This window comes from Culex quinquefasciatus, chromosome 3, assembly GCF_015732765.1.
Source record: "Culex quinquefasciatus strain JHB chromosome 3, VPISU_Cqui_1.0_pri_paternal, whole genome shotgun sequence".
NCBI classification, from domain to species: domain Eukaryota; kingdom Metazoa; phylum Arthropoda; class Insecta; order Diptera; family Culicidae; genus Culex; species Culex quinquefasciatus.
The window spans coordinates 139,630,711-139,649,265 of NC_051863.1; the positions used below are offsets into that span (position 1 = coordinate 139,630,711).

Consider the following 18,555-nt stretch of genomic DNA (forward strand, 5'->3'; position numbering starts at 1 on the left):
TCGAACCCAGAAGGGAAACGATCACTTCTTATGTTGGTTCGAGCCGGAGTTGGAACTCCCGAAATACTGCTTGGGAATGTATTGCGTGTGTGTGTGTGTGTGTTCAACCAATCCAATATCCGTAGGCCGGCTACGAAATTATGGGAAAGTATAATCTGTATCAGACTTGGTTTATGCTGATACAACTTATCTCAGTCCCGGTTATTAGGTGGTGTTAGCCCTCGCGCTGCTTCCAATGACCCATTTCAGAATGACAGAGCTCCTTGCGGTCCAATTCCGAGGTCATTGGGCATTGTCCGGCCCCGCCTAAACATAGGGCAAGAAGCTGACGGGTCCTCGACCTATCTTTAAACTTCCAATCCCATAAGGCAAAAATGGAATCAGCGTGTATTTAGTTAAGTGGCAATGATAAATGCAATATCAGTTTTTTTTGGATTGATCTCACCAAATAAGTAGAAGGCTCCTCCTTAATGTTTTGACCGAAGTTCTCCGCACATATTGAACTGGTAAACGTGATGACCAGAATATCCAGAGCCGTTACTCTAGAAAGGTTTTCCAGCTGCTTCTTATTATGCTGATGGGATGGCCAACAACACACCTCGGCTGCAACTCTCCTTCATTTGGTTGTTTAAGACACCGAACGCCCCAAACCAAAATTCACGAAAAAAAAAAACGAAAAACTAAATCTTCAAAACACCGTCATTTGTCTCCAATTTGCAGTTCAGGATTTTTTGAACGTGCTCGTTACTTCGAAAACCGTACAGCAAAACAAAACGATACCATATACTGCTTGGAAATGTATTGCATAACAAAAATCGATTGACAAAATTCCCCATAAACAAAAATTTCATCAAAAACCCAGAACGCCACCCAACACACATGCCCCCAACGAGCTCCACTTGGTAACCACCGGACTCTCCGAGAACCATTTGATTGCGGTTTGCCGAAACGGTTCATTGGTCAATGTGACTGGCGCGCCGCCGTCGAGGTAAGACCGGCAACCAAGGTTTCCGTCGTGTGGCCACCCAGACCCAAACCTGGCGGCAGCAGCACATATTCACATGACCGTCGCCATTGCCGTGGAAAATGGAAAACGAGAGTGGAAATCGAACCACGCCGGCACGACAAAACTCGACAACGGCTTCCAAGTTTTTCGGAGTATAAAAATTCTGTGACCATTTGAAACCGACATCAGTCTACGAGCAGCTACACGCCCCAAACAAACCGAAAGAAATTTAGCGGAGATTCAAGATGTTCAAGGTAGGTTTTGATGGAGGTGGTTTTGGTGCGAGTGATTGACCTTTGTTTTGTAACAGATCATCGCCCTGGTTGCCTGTCTGGCCGTCGCCGTCCTGGCCTACGAGGACTACAACAGCCATCCGAGCTACAAATACGAGTACGGAGTTAAGGACTCGCACACCCACGACCACAAGAGCCAGTGGGAGTCCCGTGAGGGTGACCACGTTAAGGGACAGTACACCGTGGATGAGGCCGATGGAACCCACCGTGTCGTGGACTACAGCTCGGACCACAAGACCGGATTCCAGCCCCATGTCCAGCGAGTGGGTCATGCCCATCATCCCCATGGCGAGAGCTACTCCAACATTAAGCAGCACTACTAAGAGTACTTTGTACTGAAATCCCTGTAATAAAGTCTGAATCCTCTCTTCCCATTTCATCCCAATGTCAACTGCTGCCATATTTTTGATGATTATTCCATCCACGTTAAACTCGTCAAGCAATTCTTCGCCAAGAAATTGTTTTCCAAGTGTCTGTCAAGCAAACGGAAGAATAATTATGGTCAATTAGCTTTTACGAGGCAGGGAACCTCACGCACTGTCGTACTTGACGACACGTAGATACTGAAACAAGTTGTGCGAATTGTTTTCTCTGTAAAATGAAAACATCCCAAAAAGTTTAGACTTAATTAAAAAATAACTATTAAATGCAATCTTTGCATTGTTATTTTCACATAAGTGATAAATTTTCCTGAAAATCAATTCAGGAAATTTTCCAGAGAACTCACTTTGCACCTCATGGCTAGACCTGTCTGGCCATCACGACGAGAACAATGAGGAAGAGATTATGCTCAATTTTCTCGGCCGGCCCCCCAACATGTGCCATCCGCCGGCCTTGCGGGTGTCAACTGACGACGTGGCATCACGCCGCGGCAGGAGACCTTCACTGTCACTGTCAACGGTGCGGTGCGGTGTGCGGAGAAGTTCTCGCAAATTGTCTTCACCTCCGCTGGTTGTGCTATCAGTGGACGGTGTGATTTTAGCAAATAGTTTTTTTTTCATGTTTAACAATGGTTTTATTTTATTTTGTGATTATTAATTTTGCAAGGGTTTTCGTTGTTGTTAAACAAATGTATTATGAGAGTTCTTCAAAATAAATAACTAAATTAAAAGATGCAGTGTAAAATCATATCGACGAAGTCGTTCTTTCTTGTCACCTGTCGCTCTTTGACGTTCCGAAAAAAACGCGTTTTAATGTATAAACAAAAAATAGACCACGCAATGCTAACAACATTTTGTGCATGGTCCTGAAGTTTGGTTGAATTTGGTCGCTGGAGTCCCGAGTTATATCTAAAAATGTTTACAGAAGTCGGGAATGTTCGTGTGTCAAACGCGTTCTGATTAAAATCCCTTTGGTCAGTTGTCGCAGTTGCAGAGTGTGACAAGATAGCACGATCAAATCGAATTTTCTTTCATATGAAGAATAACAATAATGCAAGGAGTTTTTTTTTAAATATTTATTGATTTTCTTAAGATTGAAATCGATTTTGAGGATCTGCAAATGTCAAACGGTGAGGCATTGAAACTGAAAGCTGCATAAAATGGCGTCGTTAAAGTGAAATGAGAAGCCAGTGCCATATTAACACCAAGACTTGAGTTTTATAGAGTTTTTTTTCTAGGTCCTACAATCTAAGAGTTTTGCTATAATTAGGGACATGTTCAAATAAAACTCTAAATATACTTGCAGAGTAAATTTTGCACTTTGATTTTGTTTTTCATTTAAAAATTTTGTGTTTTTTTTGTGACTTTTTTTTATTGCAAAGCAAAGCAATCCACTTTAACGACCACCGGGTCTTTTGTGGTCTTTGTTGCAAGGTTATGTGTGGTGCATAGGGTGACAATAAAAAAAATCTACATCAGGGATACCCTCTGATTTGATTCCTTAGGCAAAAATAAGTATCTGTGCCAATTTTGAGCCAAATCGGTTAAGGTTAAGGGGTCGCTTTTTATTGTTTCCCCATTTTACCTTCTCCCCATACCGTAAAACGGGGTGACTTTGATAGCCGGGGTGACTTCGATAGGTTTGCGATTTTTCCGCAAAATGAAGAGTGCAATTAAAATACGTAAGGAATGGTTCAGAAACATACTGACCCTGGTAGAGAAGTGTTCAAAGTACCTCAAGAAGAATTTTTCATAAAATTTTGACAAGTTTAAAAAGTTAGTTAACTATAGTTAAGAAAATGTTGATGAAAGTCATTATTTTAAACTTCTCAAAGTGTCATGATTTTCTCAATGAACATGACTTTTAATCGGAAAACGGAATGCATTTTCGGATTCTTTGGACTATTTTCCACTAGGAGAAGGTGTAAAAAAGTAAATAATAAATAATATGTGTTTTTGAAACACAATTAAAAAAAATCTCCTAATTTATAGGGGCAATTTCAGTTGAACAAATTTCATGTAAAATGTGAAAACTTGTGATTCGTGCTTCGAATTCAGTATAAAATGCAATATAAATCGATAATTTTACAAACAAAAATAGTTTTAACAAATTTCAAGCAAAATTCCGACTTATTAACAATTTTACCTAAAATTTATATGTATTTTGCTAAAAAGCTTATTCACTTAGTTAACTAAATATAAACATTGATTTTTTTTCTTAAAAACTATATCAGCTACTTTAGCGTACAAATAAAATTTGAACATCTTAAATATGATTTTAACAATAAAAACTATGACTATCAAAGTCACCCCGGAATTTAAACTAAGAATTTTTAACGTAACTATTTTTCTAAACATTATTGAATTTTTTTTCCGAAATAGTGTATGGACTTTGTGTGGTCTACCCCAGTACATGTTTAAAAAAAATAATATTGAGAAAAACCTTACCTGTTGGAAAATATTCTAAAAACAAATTGAATTCCTATCAAAGTCACCCCGGTTTACGGTATATAAATTTCAACGATAAAAAGCGACCCCTTAACCGTAACCGATTTGGCTCAAAATTGGCACAGATACTTATGATTGCCTAAAGAATCAAGCCGTGTGGTATCTCTTCAGATTTTCCAAAATTTTAAGTTTTTCTTGTCACCCTAGTGATCAGGGACTAGAATTACCTCTTTGGCAAAGTTTCATGCAAATCGAAGAGGGGTACGTTTTTTTTTAAGTTTTAAAACTTTTTAAGATTTCGTGAAAGCTGTTTTTTAATTCGTTCTGAATAAGATCAATTTATAAGTAAGCTCATTCAACCCATGTCTGCAGCACTGTGATCGGATACAAATTGCATAATTAAAAGCCGATAATATCTTATTTGCCTTGGGGTGGGCTGGCAGAACAAGAGAAAAAATCGAACTCAACACGGCAAAAGATTAAAAACTCACGATAAGTTGGGATAGGTAACGCTTGGAGATCGAGCAGTTTTATTGATACGGTAAATAATTTATGTTTTGACTTTGTTTTATTAAAATTTATGTAGTTTTAAAAGAGCAAAACATAATTTTAAAAAATATTTGGTTGATGAAACACTTCCCATTTAATCCCATTTTCTCAAAAAAAGATTGCAGAAACTTGCAATTTTATCTGAAATTTTTTTTCATGAATTTAAGGTTAAAATCGTTGTTGGACCAACTCGTTCGTTTATTTTTTTAACGAGTTCTACGCAAGTGGCATGCGTTGAAACGGCGCAAAATAAACATAATTGCCTTCGGCATTTTATTTTTTGCTTTGTGAGATTGTGTTGATCGAGGGAGGAAACCCCATAAATTGCTGATAATTGCAACGATTTTACACCCTAGTGCGTTGCATGAATTAGTGGGCAAGAAATAAATTCTTCACTCGTGTTATCGTCAATTATATAAATAAATATTTTTTTTAATTTTTTAAAATGATAAGTTTGCTTAATTGTTTTATTTTGTATAATTTACAATCAATCGATACTATCGATTCCAAACATGCATAATATGAGTTTAAATGCAGAGAAATGCAATTTAAAGTGTTTTCAGTCAGTTAGACTAATATTTTTATTAAAATTTTTAATTTTTAATTTTTAATATTTCCGTCGACCTAATTAAAAAAAATCTTTTCGAGAACAATATTATTGATTTTTTTGAAACATAGCTAACATTTCGAAAGGGCCAAACATTCAATATTACGCCCTTATGAAATGTTAGTCTTTTATATTTTTTTGAAATCATTGTTTCCGAAAAGATCGGAAAATTTCACGAATGTTTCATTTTTTAACATTTAAAATCGGACCATTAGTTGCTGAAATATCGACATTAGGAATTGGAGGCCCGGGCAGACGGTAATAACAAAATTAATAATATTTCAATAACAAATCCTGTTAAAATAACAAAAAGTGTTATTATTTTAACCTGAAGTTCAACTTCAAGAAGAAAAAATAATAACAGTTTCTGATAAAATAACAAAATTTGGTATTGAAGTGATATTATACTGAAAATGTTTAATAACACGCCAATAAGAGGAAATGTTATACATTTCAAAAACTCTCCTAATAACAAAATTTGTTATTCGTTCGGTATACTGACTTAGAAATAAAATTACCACAAATCGCACAAATGGAAAAGTTTCTAAGTGTCCATAACACAATCTGTTATTATTTTTTCTTTTGTTAAATATGTTTAGATCTTTGGGATAATTTTGTCTAATTTCGTCGGGGTCAATATTTTGGCCATGAAATGGGGTCCTAAGCTAAAATTATTCTAAAAAGTTGAAATTTTGGAAGTTGATTTTTTAAATTATTTGATATACCCCCTAAGGGACTTTGCTAAAATTGGCTAGAACTATGGGATAATTTTGACCAATTTCGTCGGGGTCATTATTTTGGCCATGAAATGGGGTCCTTAAGCTAAAATTATTCTAAAAAGTTGAAATTTTGAAAGTTGATTTTTTTAATTATTTGATATACCCCCTAAAGGACTTTGTTTAAAATGGTTAGAACTATGGGATAATTTTGACCAATTTCGTCAGGGTCATTATTTTGGCCATGAAATGGGGTCCTTAAGCTAAAATTATTCTAAAAGTTGAAATTTTGAAAGTTGATTTTTTTAATTATTTGATATACCCCCTAAAGGACTTAGTTTAAAATGGTTAGAACTATGGGATAATTTTGACCAATTTCGTCGGGGTCATTATTTTGGCCATGAAATGGGGTCCTTAAGCTAAAATTATTCTAAAAAGTTGAAATTTTGAAAGTTGATTTTTTTAATTATTTGATATACCCCCTAAAGGACTTAGTTCAAAATGGTTAGAACTATGGGATAATTTTGACCAATTTCGTCGGGGTCATTATTTTGGCCATGAAATGGGGTCCTTAAGCTAAAATTATTCTAAAAAGTTGAAATTTTGAAAGTTGATTTTTTTAATTATTTGATATACTCCCTAAGGGATTTTACTAAAATTGGCTAGAACTATGAAATAATTTTGACCAATTTCATCGGGGTCATTATTTCACCATGAAATGGGGTTTCAAGCTAAAATTAATTCGATAAATTAACTTTTGAGAGTTCTTTTTTTTTTATTTTTGTTATATTCCCTAACGGAATTGATTTATTTATTGAGAATTTTTGAAGTGTGAATAACAAAAACTGTTATTATTTTCACAGAGCCAGGAAGTCGGAGCTGACGTTGAAGTTCGAGCTGGAGTGTGACCTCGGAGACTGCATCGGATTCATCTAATTTTCAGCAACTTTTACTTGGAGTCGGAATCTGTGAAGTCGGGTATTTTTGGAGAGCTGAAGTCGTCGTTGACGTCATATCCTGCATCCAGAGTCGGAGTTGTCTTCAAAGTATGGATTCAAAGTCGCTTGGAGGTATCCGACTCTGTAGCCCTGACTAGTACAGAGGAGTTATGGCAACTGCAGGTTTATTTGCAAATTACAAATAAACCAAAACAATAACTTTTTTTGTTATGGAGACATACCAGTTCAATAACATTTTTTGTTATTATGCTGCTCCACCTCTCCGCACAAAATAACAAATCTTGTTATTCCTTCATGATTCCTTCTGTGTTATTGGTTTGTTATTGCAATAACAACATAATAACAGTTTAAGTTATTCTTCGAACAAATCTTTGTTATTGATTTTTGTTATTTTAACAACTAATCCGATCATCCCAATAACATATTTCGATCTTCTCACAATATCAAAAACTGACCTTCCCAAGTTATTTCCGTCTGCTCGGGGGGTTGTTTGCCCGAGCAGGGGTAAATAACACGGGAATACCAAATTTTGGTATTACATGGGCAAATAACAGCGACCAAATTGTGCCCTTGGTTGCCCAGTAATAGATGGTAAAATATCATGAAATCATACCAAAAGCTTGTATGTGGAAGAGCACAACAATACCATACCATGTTATTCCAAAGGTAAAATAATACCACAAAATAAAATCATTTCAATACCAAGTTGAGGTCTTCTGGATTTTTGAACATTGCTTCAATACCAAAACTTGGTATTGTCATGGTTTTAATTTTAGGTATTCCCGCGCTCTTGGAAAATCATATTTTGGTATTCCTGTGGTCTTCCACAAACATGATATTGGTTTGATTTCATGGTATTTTACCATCTATTACTGGGCAACCAAGAGCACATTTTGGTCGCTGGTATTTGCACAAGTAATACCTAAATTTGCTATTTTCATACCATTTTTAGTGCAGCAGTTGCAGTTAGTGAAAAAACGGAAATGATCCTTATGCAACAACCAAATCTACCCACCTGATGATTCCATGTTGTTTTTAGTGATATTCTTCACCACACCGAATGCATTTGTCATTGATGAACGGCTGTACTTGAAGTTCTTGAAGCTTCTGAAAAATAACAAGATTGAAAAATAAGTATTATTAAAATGAAACTGGATTGAAATTCACCAAAATTCAATAATCTGTTGATTGACTCGTTTTTCAAAGTATTTGGTTATCCCAACTTAGAAAAATTTCAACGTTTTTGAAAAAAATATAAGTGGGTATATCACAAAAAAAAAATTAAATCAGCTTTAAAATTTTTGGGTTTCAAGTCATTTTAGCGCAAAATTAATTATCTCGTCAAAAATTTAAAAAAAATCCATAGTTTCAGAGAAAATTGATGAAACCTTTCAATACCAAAATAATACCTAAATGTGGCATCCTGACTTAGAAAATTTTCCACAATTTCAAGTCATTTCTGTAGGGGGTATATCATAAATGTTTAAAATCAAGTTTGAAATTTTCGGTTTTCAATGAAAGCATTCGCTTTGAGACATCATTTTAGCGCAAAATTAATTATTTTGTCAAAATTGGTCAAAATTTTCCCATAGTTTCAGAGGAAATTGATAATACCAAAATAATACCAAAATGTGCCATCCTGACTTAGAAAATTTTCCACAATTTCAAGTCATTTCTGTAGGGGGTATATCAAAAATGTTTAAAATCAAGTTTGAAATTTCCGGTTTTCAATGAAAGCATTCGCTTTGAGACCTCGTTTTAGCGGAAAATTAATTATTTTGTCAAAATTGGTCAAAATTTTCCCATAGTTTCAGAGGAAATTGATAAAACACTTTAATACCAAAATAATACCAAAATGTGCCATCCTGACTTAGAAAATTTTCCACAATTTTAAGTCATTTCTGTAGGGGGTATATCAAAAATGTTTAAAATCAAGTTTGAAATTTCCGGTTTTCAATGAAAGCATTCGCTTTGAGACATCATTTTAGCGCAAAATTAATTATTTTGTCAAAATTGGTTAAAATTTTACCATAGTTTCAGAGGAATTTGATAAAATACTGTAATACCAAAAGAATACCAAAATGTGGTGTTCGACCATTGACAAATTCTGCAATTTTGCAATATCAAAACAATACCTTAAATTGGTATGATACCATATTTTGCTCTTGCATAATCCTTAAGACAAATTTTAAAGGGTCCAGGAATACCAAAATTTGGTATTGATACCAGAGAAAGGTATTATTACGCATTTCCCTTGTTATTTACCCATGCTCGGGTGGGTAGGACTTAAAAAACTTCAATTTTCCTGTTTTTTTCTTTGTGCCGCTGCATCTCAGCAATCAGAGGTCAAATCTTCGAATTTTCTGAAATTTTCGAAAAAAAATATTTTTGGGAATGGACAATCATCGACACTATTTTAACAGTAAAAAAACGGAATTTATCGAACAAAATTTAACTTTGAACGGCTATATTTTGAAAACGGTGCACTTAATCAAAAAAATTGTAAAGTACTTTTCGATCGAAATTCGATTTTGCATAAAAATTAGATCAAACAATTTTAAGATTTATTTTTTAAACAAAAATCAATTTTAAAAATTCATAACTCGTCGACAAAATTTTTGTTCAAACTTTTGAATTAAATTTGATGCGGGTTTTTATCCCCTAAAACAAATAAAAAATACGGATTTATAGGAAACTGATTTTTTTGTTAAAAAATGACATTTTTTCCGTGTAACTTTTTTCTGAATAGATCAATACCTACAACTTTGTCGAAGACTCGGTGTCAATCAAAAAAGTTGAAAAACGTGAAAAATACAAAACAATCAAAAGATAAATAAAAACAAAACATAATTATCTGAAAGAAATAACAATAATCAATATTAGTAAATAAACGAAGAAATAAAATTTAGACGAACAAAAATTTAAAAAAAGAAAACAGAAAATTGAGCGGTAGAGGGTTAACACGACGTTACAAAACAAACAATTGTTCGGATGCTGGAAGTGAATGTCTGCCTGCAGTGTGCAGAAAAGGAAACAACAGATTACTTTCGTTTCACCTGCGATCATATTTGGTGCTGCAACATGATCGCACACGTGTAGGGTTGGGTGGCTCGTGCTACCGTGAGGTTCGACATGGGGCCGTTTCCATCATTGGATAAAGTAGTATGTTGAAATTAGGGGATGGTAGTTTGTATGTTCAAAGTGCAGTATTTGAATTATTTAGGATTCAAAAAGACAAAATAGATTTTTTTTAAATATTTCTCCGATTGTTTTTCAAAATTGAACCGTTAACATCATACCAAATAACGCAATTTCAATCGATAAAATTGAAATTGCTTTTTGAATACTCAAAATAAGCCTATTTCCCCTAAACAGATGGTCTCAAATTTGCTCCGTTCTCGCATATAACCGTTTTTTAAAAATAGTCTCTCTGCTGGTACAGCAACCAATAATGGCGGGCGGAGAAAAGAGCAAAGAAAAGTAAAAGCCCAGCTTGCATTTCTATGATATAACCCCTTCTGTATGTTCAAACTCTCCATAACGCGCGCACATTTTTGCATAATAAGGGAACCTGCGAGAGACCTTTTGCTCTTTTGTAGCCGCAGATTTTCTGCATAGACTTAAACTCGGACGGAATTGATTACGGGTACGAACCCAGACGAAGGGGGTTAGTTTTCAAGCATTATTAAGTCGAGTCTCGAGTGCAGAGAGCGGAAGGCGACGACGAACCTGGTAATCAGCAAACGGTACAAATTTGCATAAAACCTGCCTTCTAGTGCTCGGTAGTGCAGTTCTCTTGGAGATGCTGTTAACTTAGTAGAAGTTCAATCTGGCTTCGAAATTTATACCAGACATAACTACAAACATGATACAGCTGCTTATTTCACAGAGAATTGCCACCGTCACTGATAACTATCCCTCTCACCCGCCAGTTACGCTAGTTCCATCAAGTTTGGATTTTTTTGGCCAAAAAGCGGTGGCTCGTTTACTTACCACGTAGTACGGCACATATTTCACCTTTTCGTACGCCTTGTACTTCTTCAGCTTGGCGTTGTACCTTCCGTTGGGTTTCTCCGGGTACCGCTCGTACTCCTTGCCCAGCTGGGCATCGTTCGTCTTCAGGTAGGCGCTCTTGCCCGGTGCCGGCGCTCCTCCTCCTTGCAGTCCGTTCTGGACGACCGGCACCACGGCGTAGTACTTCAGGCCCTGGTTGGGCACGTACTGGACGGCTAAGCTAGGAACTAACTGCTGCTGCTGGTTCTGACTGAGTTGGTTCTGGTTTTGAACGGGTCGTTCGATGATGCGTCCAGTGTTGGGTGCCTGCGTGGGAGTCGGGTTGACGGATGGAGTCACCGGCGCCGGAGTTGTTGGGCTTGGCTGGGACGGCGCTGCGGTGGAGTACACCTGTTGGTTCTGCTTGCGTTGGGCAGTGATGTCGTTGTATTTGGGTCGGGATGGTGGGGGTAGAATGTAGCTGGATGAATTAAACATTGACACGATTGGTACTTATCCGAAAGAACTGACAAGTTTCGAGTTTCAAAACTTACACGTAGGGATTGGGGTTGGGCACGTCGTCCCGTTGGTCCTCCCACACCGGTGCCGGATCCCGGAAGGGTGGCTGGGGCACCGGGGCGGGCGTTGACGTGGGGGGCACGATCGGACCGGTGTTCGTGTTCCAGTACACGCGGATCCCGCTGGCAAATGGCACTGTGATGGCTAGCAGTCCTATCAGCCCCTGGAAGATAGGGAAGATAGTAAAAGAATGTTGAGAAATGATGTGAAAAATTACGGTTATTTTTTTAAATTTGTTAAAGTTGTTTTTATGAAGGGACTATCCATAAACCACGTGTAAAATCGATCGCAGTTCACATTAAGATTAAAAATTGTTTTCTGTATAAGTTGCGCAAATAAAAACTTGTTGATAAATTTTTACTTTGAGCGCAGGTTTTAACATAAGTTTTGACATTACGATCGTGTTCCTAAGAAGATTTTATACAAGATCCACTTTAAATCTCAATGTTTTCGTTTCAGTTTCAGACATTGGTTTTTAAGGGAGCATGTTTTAGGTAAAATTGACATGTTTTATGGTAATTAATAAACAGTAACCTTTAAAATTCTATGTCCATGAAAAAAATAATAAGATTAGAAGTGGTTATTGTAAAAAAAAAGCTCAGAAATACGCTCTTAGTGAAAATTAATCAATGTGTTTTTATTTTAAAACAAACATAAAAAACTATTTCAAATCTAAAAGGTGACTGCGTAAATCGATTCTACGTCTTCTTTTGTTTCAAATGATTCCTGGATCAACCTTCTACGATTCGTGGTTTTCGAGATATCGCAGTTTGCTATCAAGTAACATTATCCCCCAACTAAATCATCTACAGCAAAAAAGTAGTAGTCTAGGTGTAAAATAAATTGTGCATTCTTTACAAACTTTTATGTACCGTAAACCGGGGTGACTTTGATAGGATTTCAATTTGATTTTGGAATTTTTTGCCACAGGTAAGGTTATTCTCAAGATTATTATTTTTAAAACATGTACTGGGGTAGGACACACAAAGTCCATAGTGCATGGAAAAAAAGTTTTTCAATAGTGTTTAGAAAAATAGTTACGTTAAAAATTCTAAGTTTAAATTTTGATAGTCATAGTTTTTCTTGTTAAAATCATACAAATAAAATGTTAACATTTTAAATGTTAACATTTTATTTGTACGTTGAATATATCGTCACTAAAGTAGTTGATAAAGTTTTTAGGAAAAAATCAATGTTTATATTTAGTTAATTAAGTTTATATGCTTTTTAACAAAATACTATAAATTTTAGGTAAAATTGTTAAAAAGTCGGAATTTTGCCTGAAATGTGTTAAAACTAGTTTTGTTTATAAAATAATCGATTTCTATTGCATTTTATACTGAATTCAATGCAAGAATCACATGTTTTCACATTTTAAATGAAATTTGTTCAATTGAAATTGCCTATAAATTGGAAATTTTTTTAATTGTGTTTCAAAAACACACATTTTTTATTATTTACAAACTTAATTAACCTTCTCCTAGTGCAAAATTGTCCAAAGAATCCGAAAATGCATTCGGTTTTCCGATTCGAAATCATGTTCATTGAGAAAATCATGACACTTTAAGAAGTTTAAAATAATGACTTTCATTTTTAAAATTACAGTTAACTAACTATTTAAAAAAAAAAAAACGAAGTTGACTTTATAGCTGTCGGCCACCATTGCTAGTACCAACCACTAGTGTCTTCCTTTTTATTTACAAGGACTTCGCCGCCCTGGGCTCCTAAGTGTATGAAAGTATGGCACGGAGCGACGGCGCCGAATACCCATATTTACACAAAGAATTTTAGAGCGCCCGCCGCGGGATTCGAACCGGCGACCTCTGGATTGTGAGTCCAGTGCGCGGTCCGATTGATCCACACGGGCGGGACACCTAGACTACTACTTTTTTGCTGTAGAACTATTTAAACTTCTCAAAAATTTATGAAAACTTCTTCTTGAGGTACTTTGAACACTTCTCTACCGCGGTCAGTATGGTTCTAAACAATTCCGTACGTATTTTAATTGTACTCTTCATTTTGCGGAAAAATCGCAAACCTATCAAAGTCACCCCGGCTATCAAAGTCACCCCATTTTACGGTAAATAATATTACTCTCAAAAATATGTAGCTCATAAGTATGGGAACCAACACAGCAAAAAAAAGTAGTTATCCAGCAACGTAAAAGGTCTGGGTGTGAAATAAATTTTGCATTATTTTATAAAATTTTATGTAATTTTACACCCAGACATATGTAGAACATCAATATGGGAAGCGGGCTAAGGCGCCAGTTCTTCCTGTAAGAGCTGGGTATGAATCCCTTCAATTGCATTTTTGTGTGTGTAGATTTGTTGCTGTGTACACAAAAAACTTACCAACTAGACCAGAATTTAACTTCAAGATTATTTTGGTATTTTTAATGTTTAATTTTATAGTAGCAGTCATCAAAGGCAAAATAGAGTCTGAGGGTGAGAGTGAGTCATACAAAAAGGCAGAAATTTGAATGACCCAATCTCACCCTTGATGACGGCAGTTTATTTGTTTTTAAATTTTTAACTAGAAAAAATCAGCTCTTCTCTTTGAAAAAAGCATGTTTTTAAACAAAAAAAACCAAGCCTCATGTCTTAACGAGAAAATCGAAATATTTATTTTTGAAATGATAGAATATAATGTTAGGAACAATGTTTTCTTGGACAAGAAATAAAAACGTAAAACATAAAATGATTTCTTGCACTTTAATTGCGATCTACCAAAAAAAGCATTAGAACAAATTTTTCAGTTGGGTATTTTGTAATATTGTTAAAATTTGTTTTACCATAAAAATCACTGGTCTATGTTGTCATTTAGAGCATCAAACATGAGACTGTTTGATATTTTGAAGATATTTGAAATTTTTCAGCAATATGTCTACGAATGCAGATAATTGATTGTACATTTCCAGCAAAATTTCTTTATTCCACAAATATCCCAAAAGAGAAGAGAATTATTGGGTAATTCTCTACCAACTCACACGAAATCGGGAAAAGTTGCCCCGACCCCTCTTCGATTTGCGTGAAACTTTGTCCTAAGGGGTAACTTTTGTCCCTAATCACGAATCCGAGGTCCGTTTTTTGATATCTTGTGACGGAGGGGTGGTACGACCCCTTCCATTTTTGAACATGCGAAAAAAGAGGTGTTTTTCAATAATTTGCAGCCTAAAACGGTGATGAGATAGAAATTTGGTGTCAAAGGGACTTTTATGTAAAATTAGACGCCCGATTTGATGGCGTACTCAGAATTCCGAAAAAACGTATTTTTCATCGAAAAAAACACTAAAAAAGTTCTAAAAATTCTCCCATTTTCCGTTACTCGACTGTAAAATTTTTTGGAACATGTTATTTTATGGGAAATTTAATGTACTTTTCGAATCTACATTGACCCAGAAGGGTCATTTTTTCATTTAGAACAAAATTTTTCATTTTTAAATTTCGTGTTTTTTTCTAACTTTGCAGGGTTATTTTTTAAGAGTGTAACAATGTTCTACAAAGTTGTAGAGCAGACAATTACAAAAATTTTGATATATAGACATAAGGGGTTTGCTTATAAACATCACGAGTTATCGCGATTTTACGAGAAAAAGTTTTGAAAAAGTTACTTTTTGCGTTTCTCTTTGTTTCGTCGTCCGTGTCTGTCGCAGGTGACCATGAACGACCATGATCGATGACGACCAACTTCAGTCGAGTAACGGAAAATGGGAGAATTTTTAAAACTTTTTTAGTGTTTTTTTCGATGAAAAATACGTTTTTTTCGGAATTCTGAGTACGCCATCAAATCGGGCATTTAATTTTACATTAAAGTCCCTTTGACACCAAATTTCTATCTCATCACCGTTTCAGGCTGCAAATTATTGAAAAACACTTCTTTTTTCGCATGTTCAAAAATGGAAGGGGTCGTACCGGCCTCCCGTCCCGAGATATCAAAAAACGAACCTCGGATTCGTGATCAGGGACAAAAGTTACCCCTTAGGACAAAGTTTCATGCAAATCGAAGAGGGGTCGGGGCAACTGCTGTGTGAGTTGGCGGAGAATTACCCAATTATTCAACACTACGATAAAAAAATGCAAAAAAGTTAGAGTTTTTTATACTTGAATCTTTGTAAAATGTATCAAAATAACAATGAACATGTTGCATTGGAAATGTGGGTCTCGTGGCGCAAGGGTAGCGGCTTCGGCTGCCGATCCCGATGATGCTATGAGACGCGGGTTCGATTCCCGCCTTATCCACTGAGCTTCTATCGGATGGTGAAGTAAAACGTCGGTCCCGGTTTCTCCTGTCTCGTCAGAGGCGCTGGAGCAGAAATCCCACGTTAGAGGAAGGCCATGCCCCGGGGGGCGTAGTGCCAATAGTTTCGTTTCATGTTGCATTAAATGTGAGAAAAATAAGTTTTTTTTTTATATTTTGATTATGAATTACGACCAATCATACAAATTTCAGCATTTTTGTATGACCCAATCTCACCCCCAGACCCAATGTCACCCCTGATGACGGTAGGTACGTGCATTTATATTTATGTTTATCACAATAGACGAAAATATGTTCTTGATTAACCTTTGAAAGCAAAAAAATCATAATTTCCATTTTACAAATATGGCTTTATTGCTTAACTTTCAATTTGACAACTTCTCAAGCCACAAAGTAAAAACTTAAGTATGAATGTTAAACCACAATTTACTCAAGTCTTCTCTCTTCGCTAATATTTTTGACAAGTAACCACCTCCCATAAAACCACTTATCCACGGGCACTTCCCCACAGTCAGCTAATTTTATCACCGCGGTAAATCAGTTGCACCTGCTGTCACAAGTCGTCAGCCCCAGCCAGCACGAAATCGTTTTTCCACCTGATCAATTCGGCCATAAATCTTCCAATAAAAAATGTGTCTCAATTCTGTGGCCCCCTTTGCTATGCACTAATTAAATTATTCATCAAACACAAACGCCAGCTGTCTTGGGCGGCTCAAACAAAGCAATAAACTCAAGTTGAGGTAGGCTTGGTAGCTGCTGCAAACTTCAACGGAAAACGCACGTGGGCTTTTTCCACGGAGCAGGTGGTTGGTTGGGTGGGGTTGACCAACATTTCCCCCCTCAACTTGACGGGGGCGCATCACAGACTTTTCAAGCCCTTTTGGGTGGGTAAAAAGCGGCAAAGAATTCGCGCAACCCGGCTTTAATAAAAACTGTTCCATAACGTTTTCATTGTTACACGAATTAGACGTATGTTGTTTTTCTTGCAGAGTTTGCTACAAAGGGTCTGTGTGTACAGTTATCCAAGAGTTGGCGCAAACTTGCGGGTTTTTTGGGAAAGCCGGTGGTATAAAATTGCAGTTTATGCGGCAGGGCTTTATCAGTCGGCGACGGTGATTTGAATCTAGTGCAGGCCCGTGTTCGTTGTGCAGTGAAAGTGCAGTTCTAGCGAAGAAATGTTCAAAGTGAGTTAAAGTGATCAAGAATCAAAAAGGGGTTCAAGAATCGGGATCATAACTGAAGATCTATACTATGAATAAAAATGCATTTTGCTAAAACGCTCAACTAAACCACAATGAAGATCTATGTAAATGCAATGTTGGTTGTGCAATATCATTATGAAGGAAAATTTAAGTTTTATTTAATCAAGAAGAAATGTTAACTTATTAGAATTTTTTTTCGGATGTGTATAAACCAGAGTGTAACAAAAAATACTTTTGGCAGGCATTCAGGAGCTTGTTCCGGTGGACATACTGAGTCCAAATCCCGAATATGAGTTTGATTGGACGTAACAGGCGCTGGCGCTTTGCATTTGGATTTTAAATGGGATTCAACCCGTAAAAAGACAAAATGTTATATTTATTAAATTATCTTACAACATTTATCTGATATTGAAATTGCGAGGGATTTCATTTTTCCAGTAGTTACTCTAACTGACAAAATTATAAAAAAAAAAATTATTGAAGAAACTCATAATTTTATTAAACTAATAAAAAGGAGCTATGCATAAGTTCTGCGGTGTTTGAAAAGAGTAAAAGGGTAATTCTCTACCAACTCACACGAAATCGGGAAAAGTTGCCCCGACCCCTCTTCGATTTGCGTGAAACTTTGTCCTAAGGGGTAACTTTTGTCCCTGATCACGAATCTGAGGTCCGTTTTTTGATATCTCGTGACGGAGGGGCGGTACGACCCCTTACAATTTTGAACATGCGAAAAAAGAGGTGTTTTTCAATAATTTGCAGCCTGAAACGGTGATGAGATAGAAATTTGATGTCAAAGGGACTTTTATGTAAAATTAGACGCCCGATTTGATGGCGTATTCAAAATTCCGAAAAAACGTATTTTTCATCGAAAAAAACACTAAAAAAGTTTTAAAAATTCTCCCATTTTCCGTTACTCGACTGTGAAAAATTTTGGAACATGTCATTTTATGGGAAATTTAATGTACTTTTCGAATCTACATTGTCCCAGAAGGGTCATTTTTTCATTTAGAACAATATTTTTCATTTTAAAATTTCGTGTTTTTTCTAACTTTGCAGGGTTATTTTTTAGAGTGTAACAATGTTCTACAAAGTTGTAGAGCAGACAATTACAAAAATTTTGATATATAGACATAAGGGGTTTGCTTATAAACATCACAATTTATCGCGATTTTACGAAAAAAAGTTTTGAAAAAGTTACTTTTTGCGTTTCTCTTTGTTTCGTCGTCCGTGTCTGTCGTGGGTGACCATGAACGGCCATGATCGATGACGACCAACTTTTTCAAAACTTTTTTTCGTAAAATCGCGATAACTCGTGTTGTTTATAAGCAAACCCCTTATGTCTATATATCAATTTTTTTGTAATTGTCTGCTCTACAACTTTGTAGAACATTGTTACACTCTAAAAAATAACCCTGCAAAGTTAGAAAAAACACGAAATTTTAAAATGAAAAATTTTGTTCTAAATGAAAAAATGACCCTTCTGGGACAATGTAGATTCGAAAAGTACATTAAATTTCCCATAAAATGACATGTTCCAAAATTTTTCACAGTCGAGTAACGGAA

At 35.8% G+C, this 18,555-nt stretch overlaps 2 protein-coding genes across 2 annotated transcripts in view; one reads left to right on the top strand and one right to left on the bottom strand.

Moving 5' to 3' along the window:
• Positions 1–18,555, bottom strand: part of LOC6034650 (cytadherence high molecular weight protein 3) — a 118,329-nt gene that overhangs the window by 40,426 nt on the left and 59,348 nt on the right. The window contains exons 3-4 of the mRNA XM_038261395.1: positions 11,506–11,693; positions 10,952–11,432 (exon numbers count right to left, since the gene is read on the bottom strand). Coding sequence (XP_038117323.1) covers positions 10,952–11,432; positions 11,506–11,693 — 669 coding nt within the window. The remainder of the gene's footprint in view (positions 1–10,951; positions 11,433–11,505; positions 11,694–18,555) is intronic.
• Positions 1,232–1,622, top strand: LOC6034649 (cuticle protein 19). Its single transcript, XM_001844887.2, has 2 exons — positions 1,232–1,260; positions 1,317–1,622. Exons 1-2 carry the CDS (start codon positions 1,252–1,254, stop codon positions 1,620–1,622), a joined length of 315 nt encoding a protein of 104 aa, XP_001844939.2. The 5' UTR covers positions 1,232–1,251.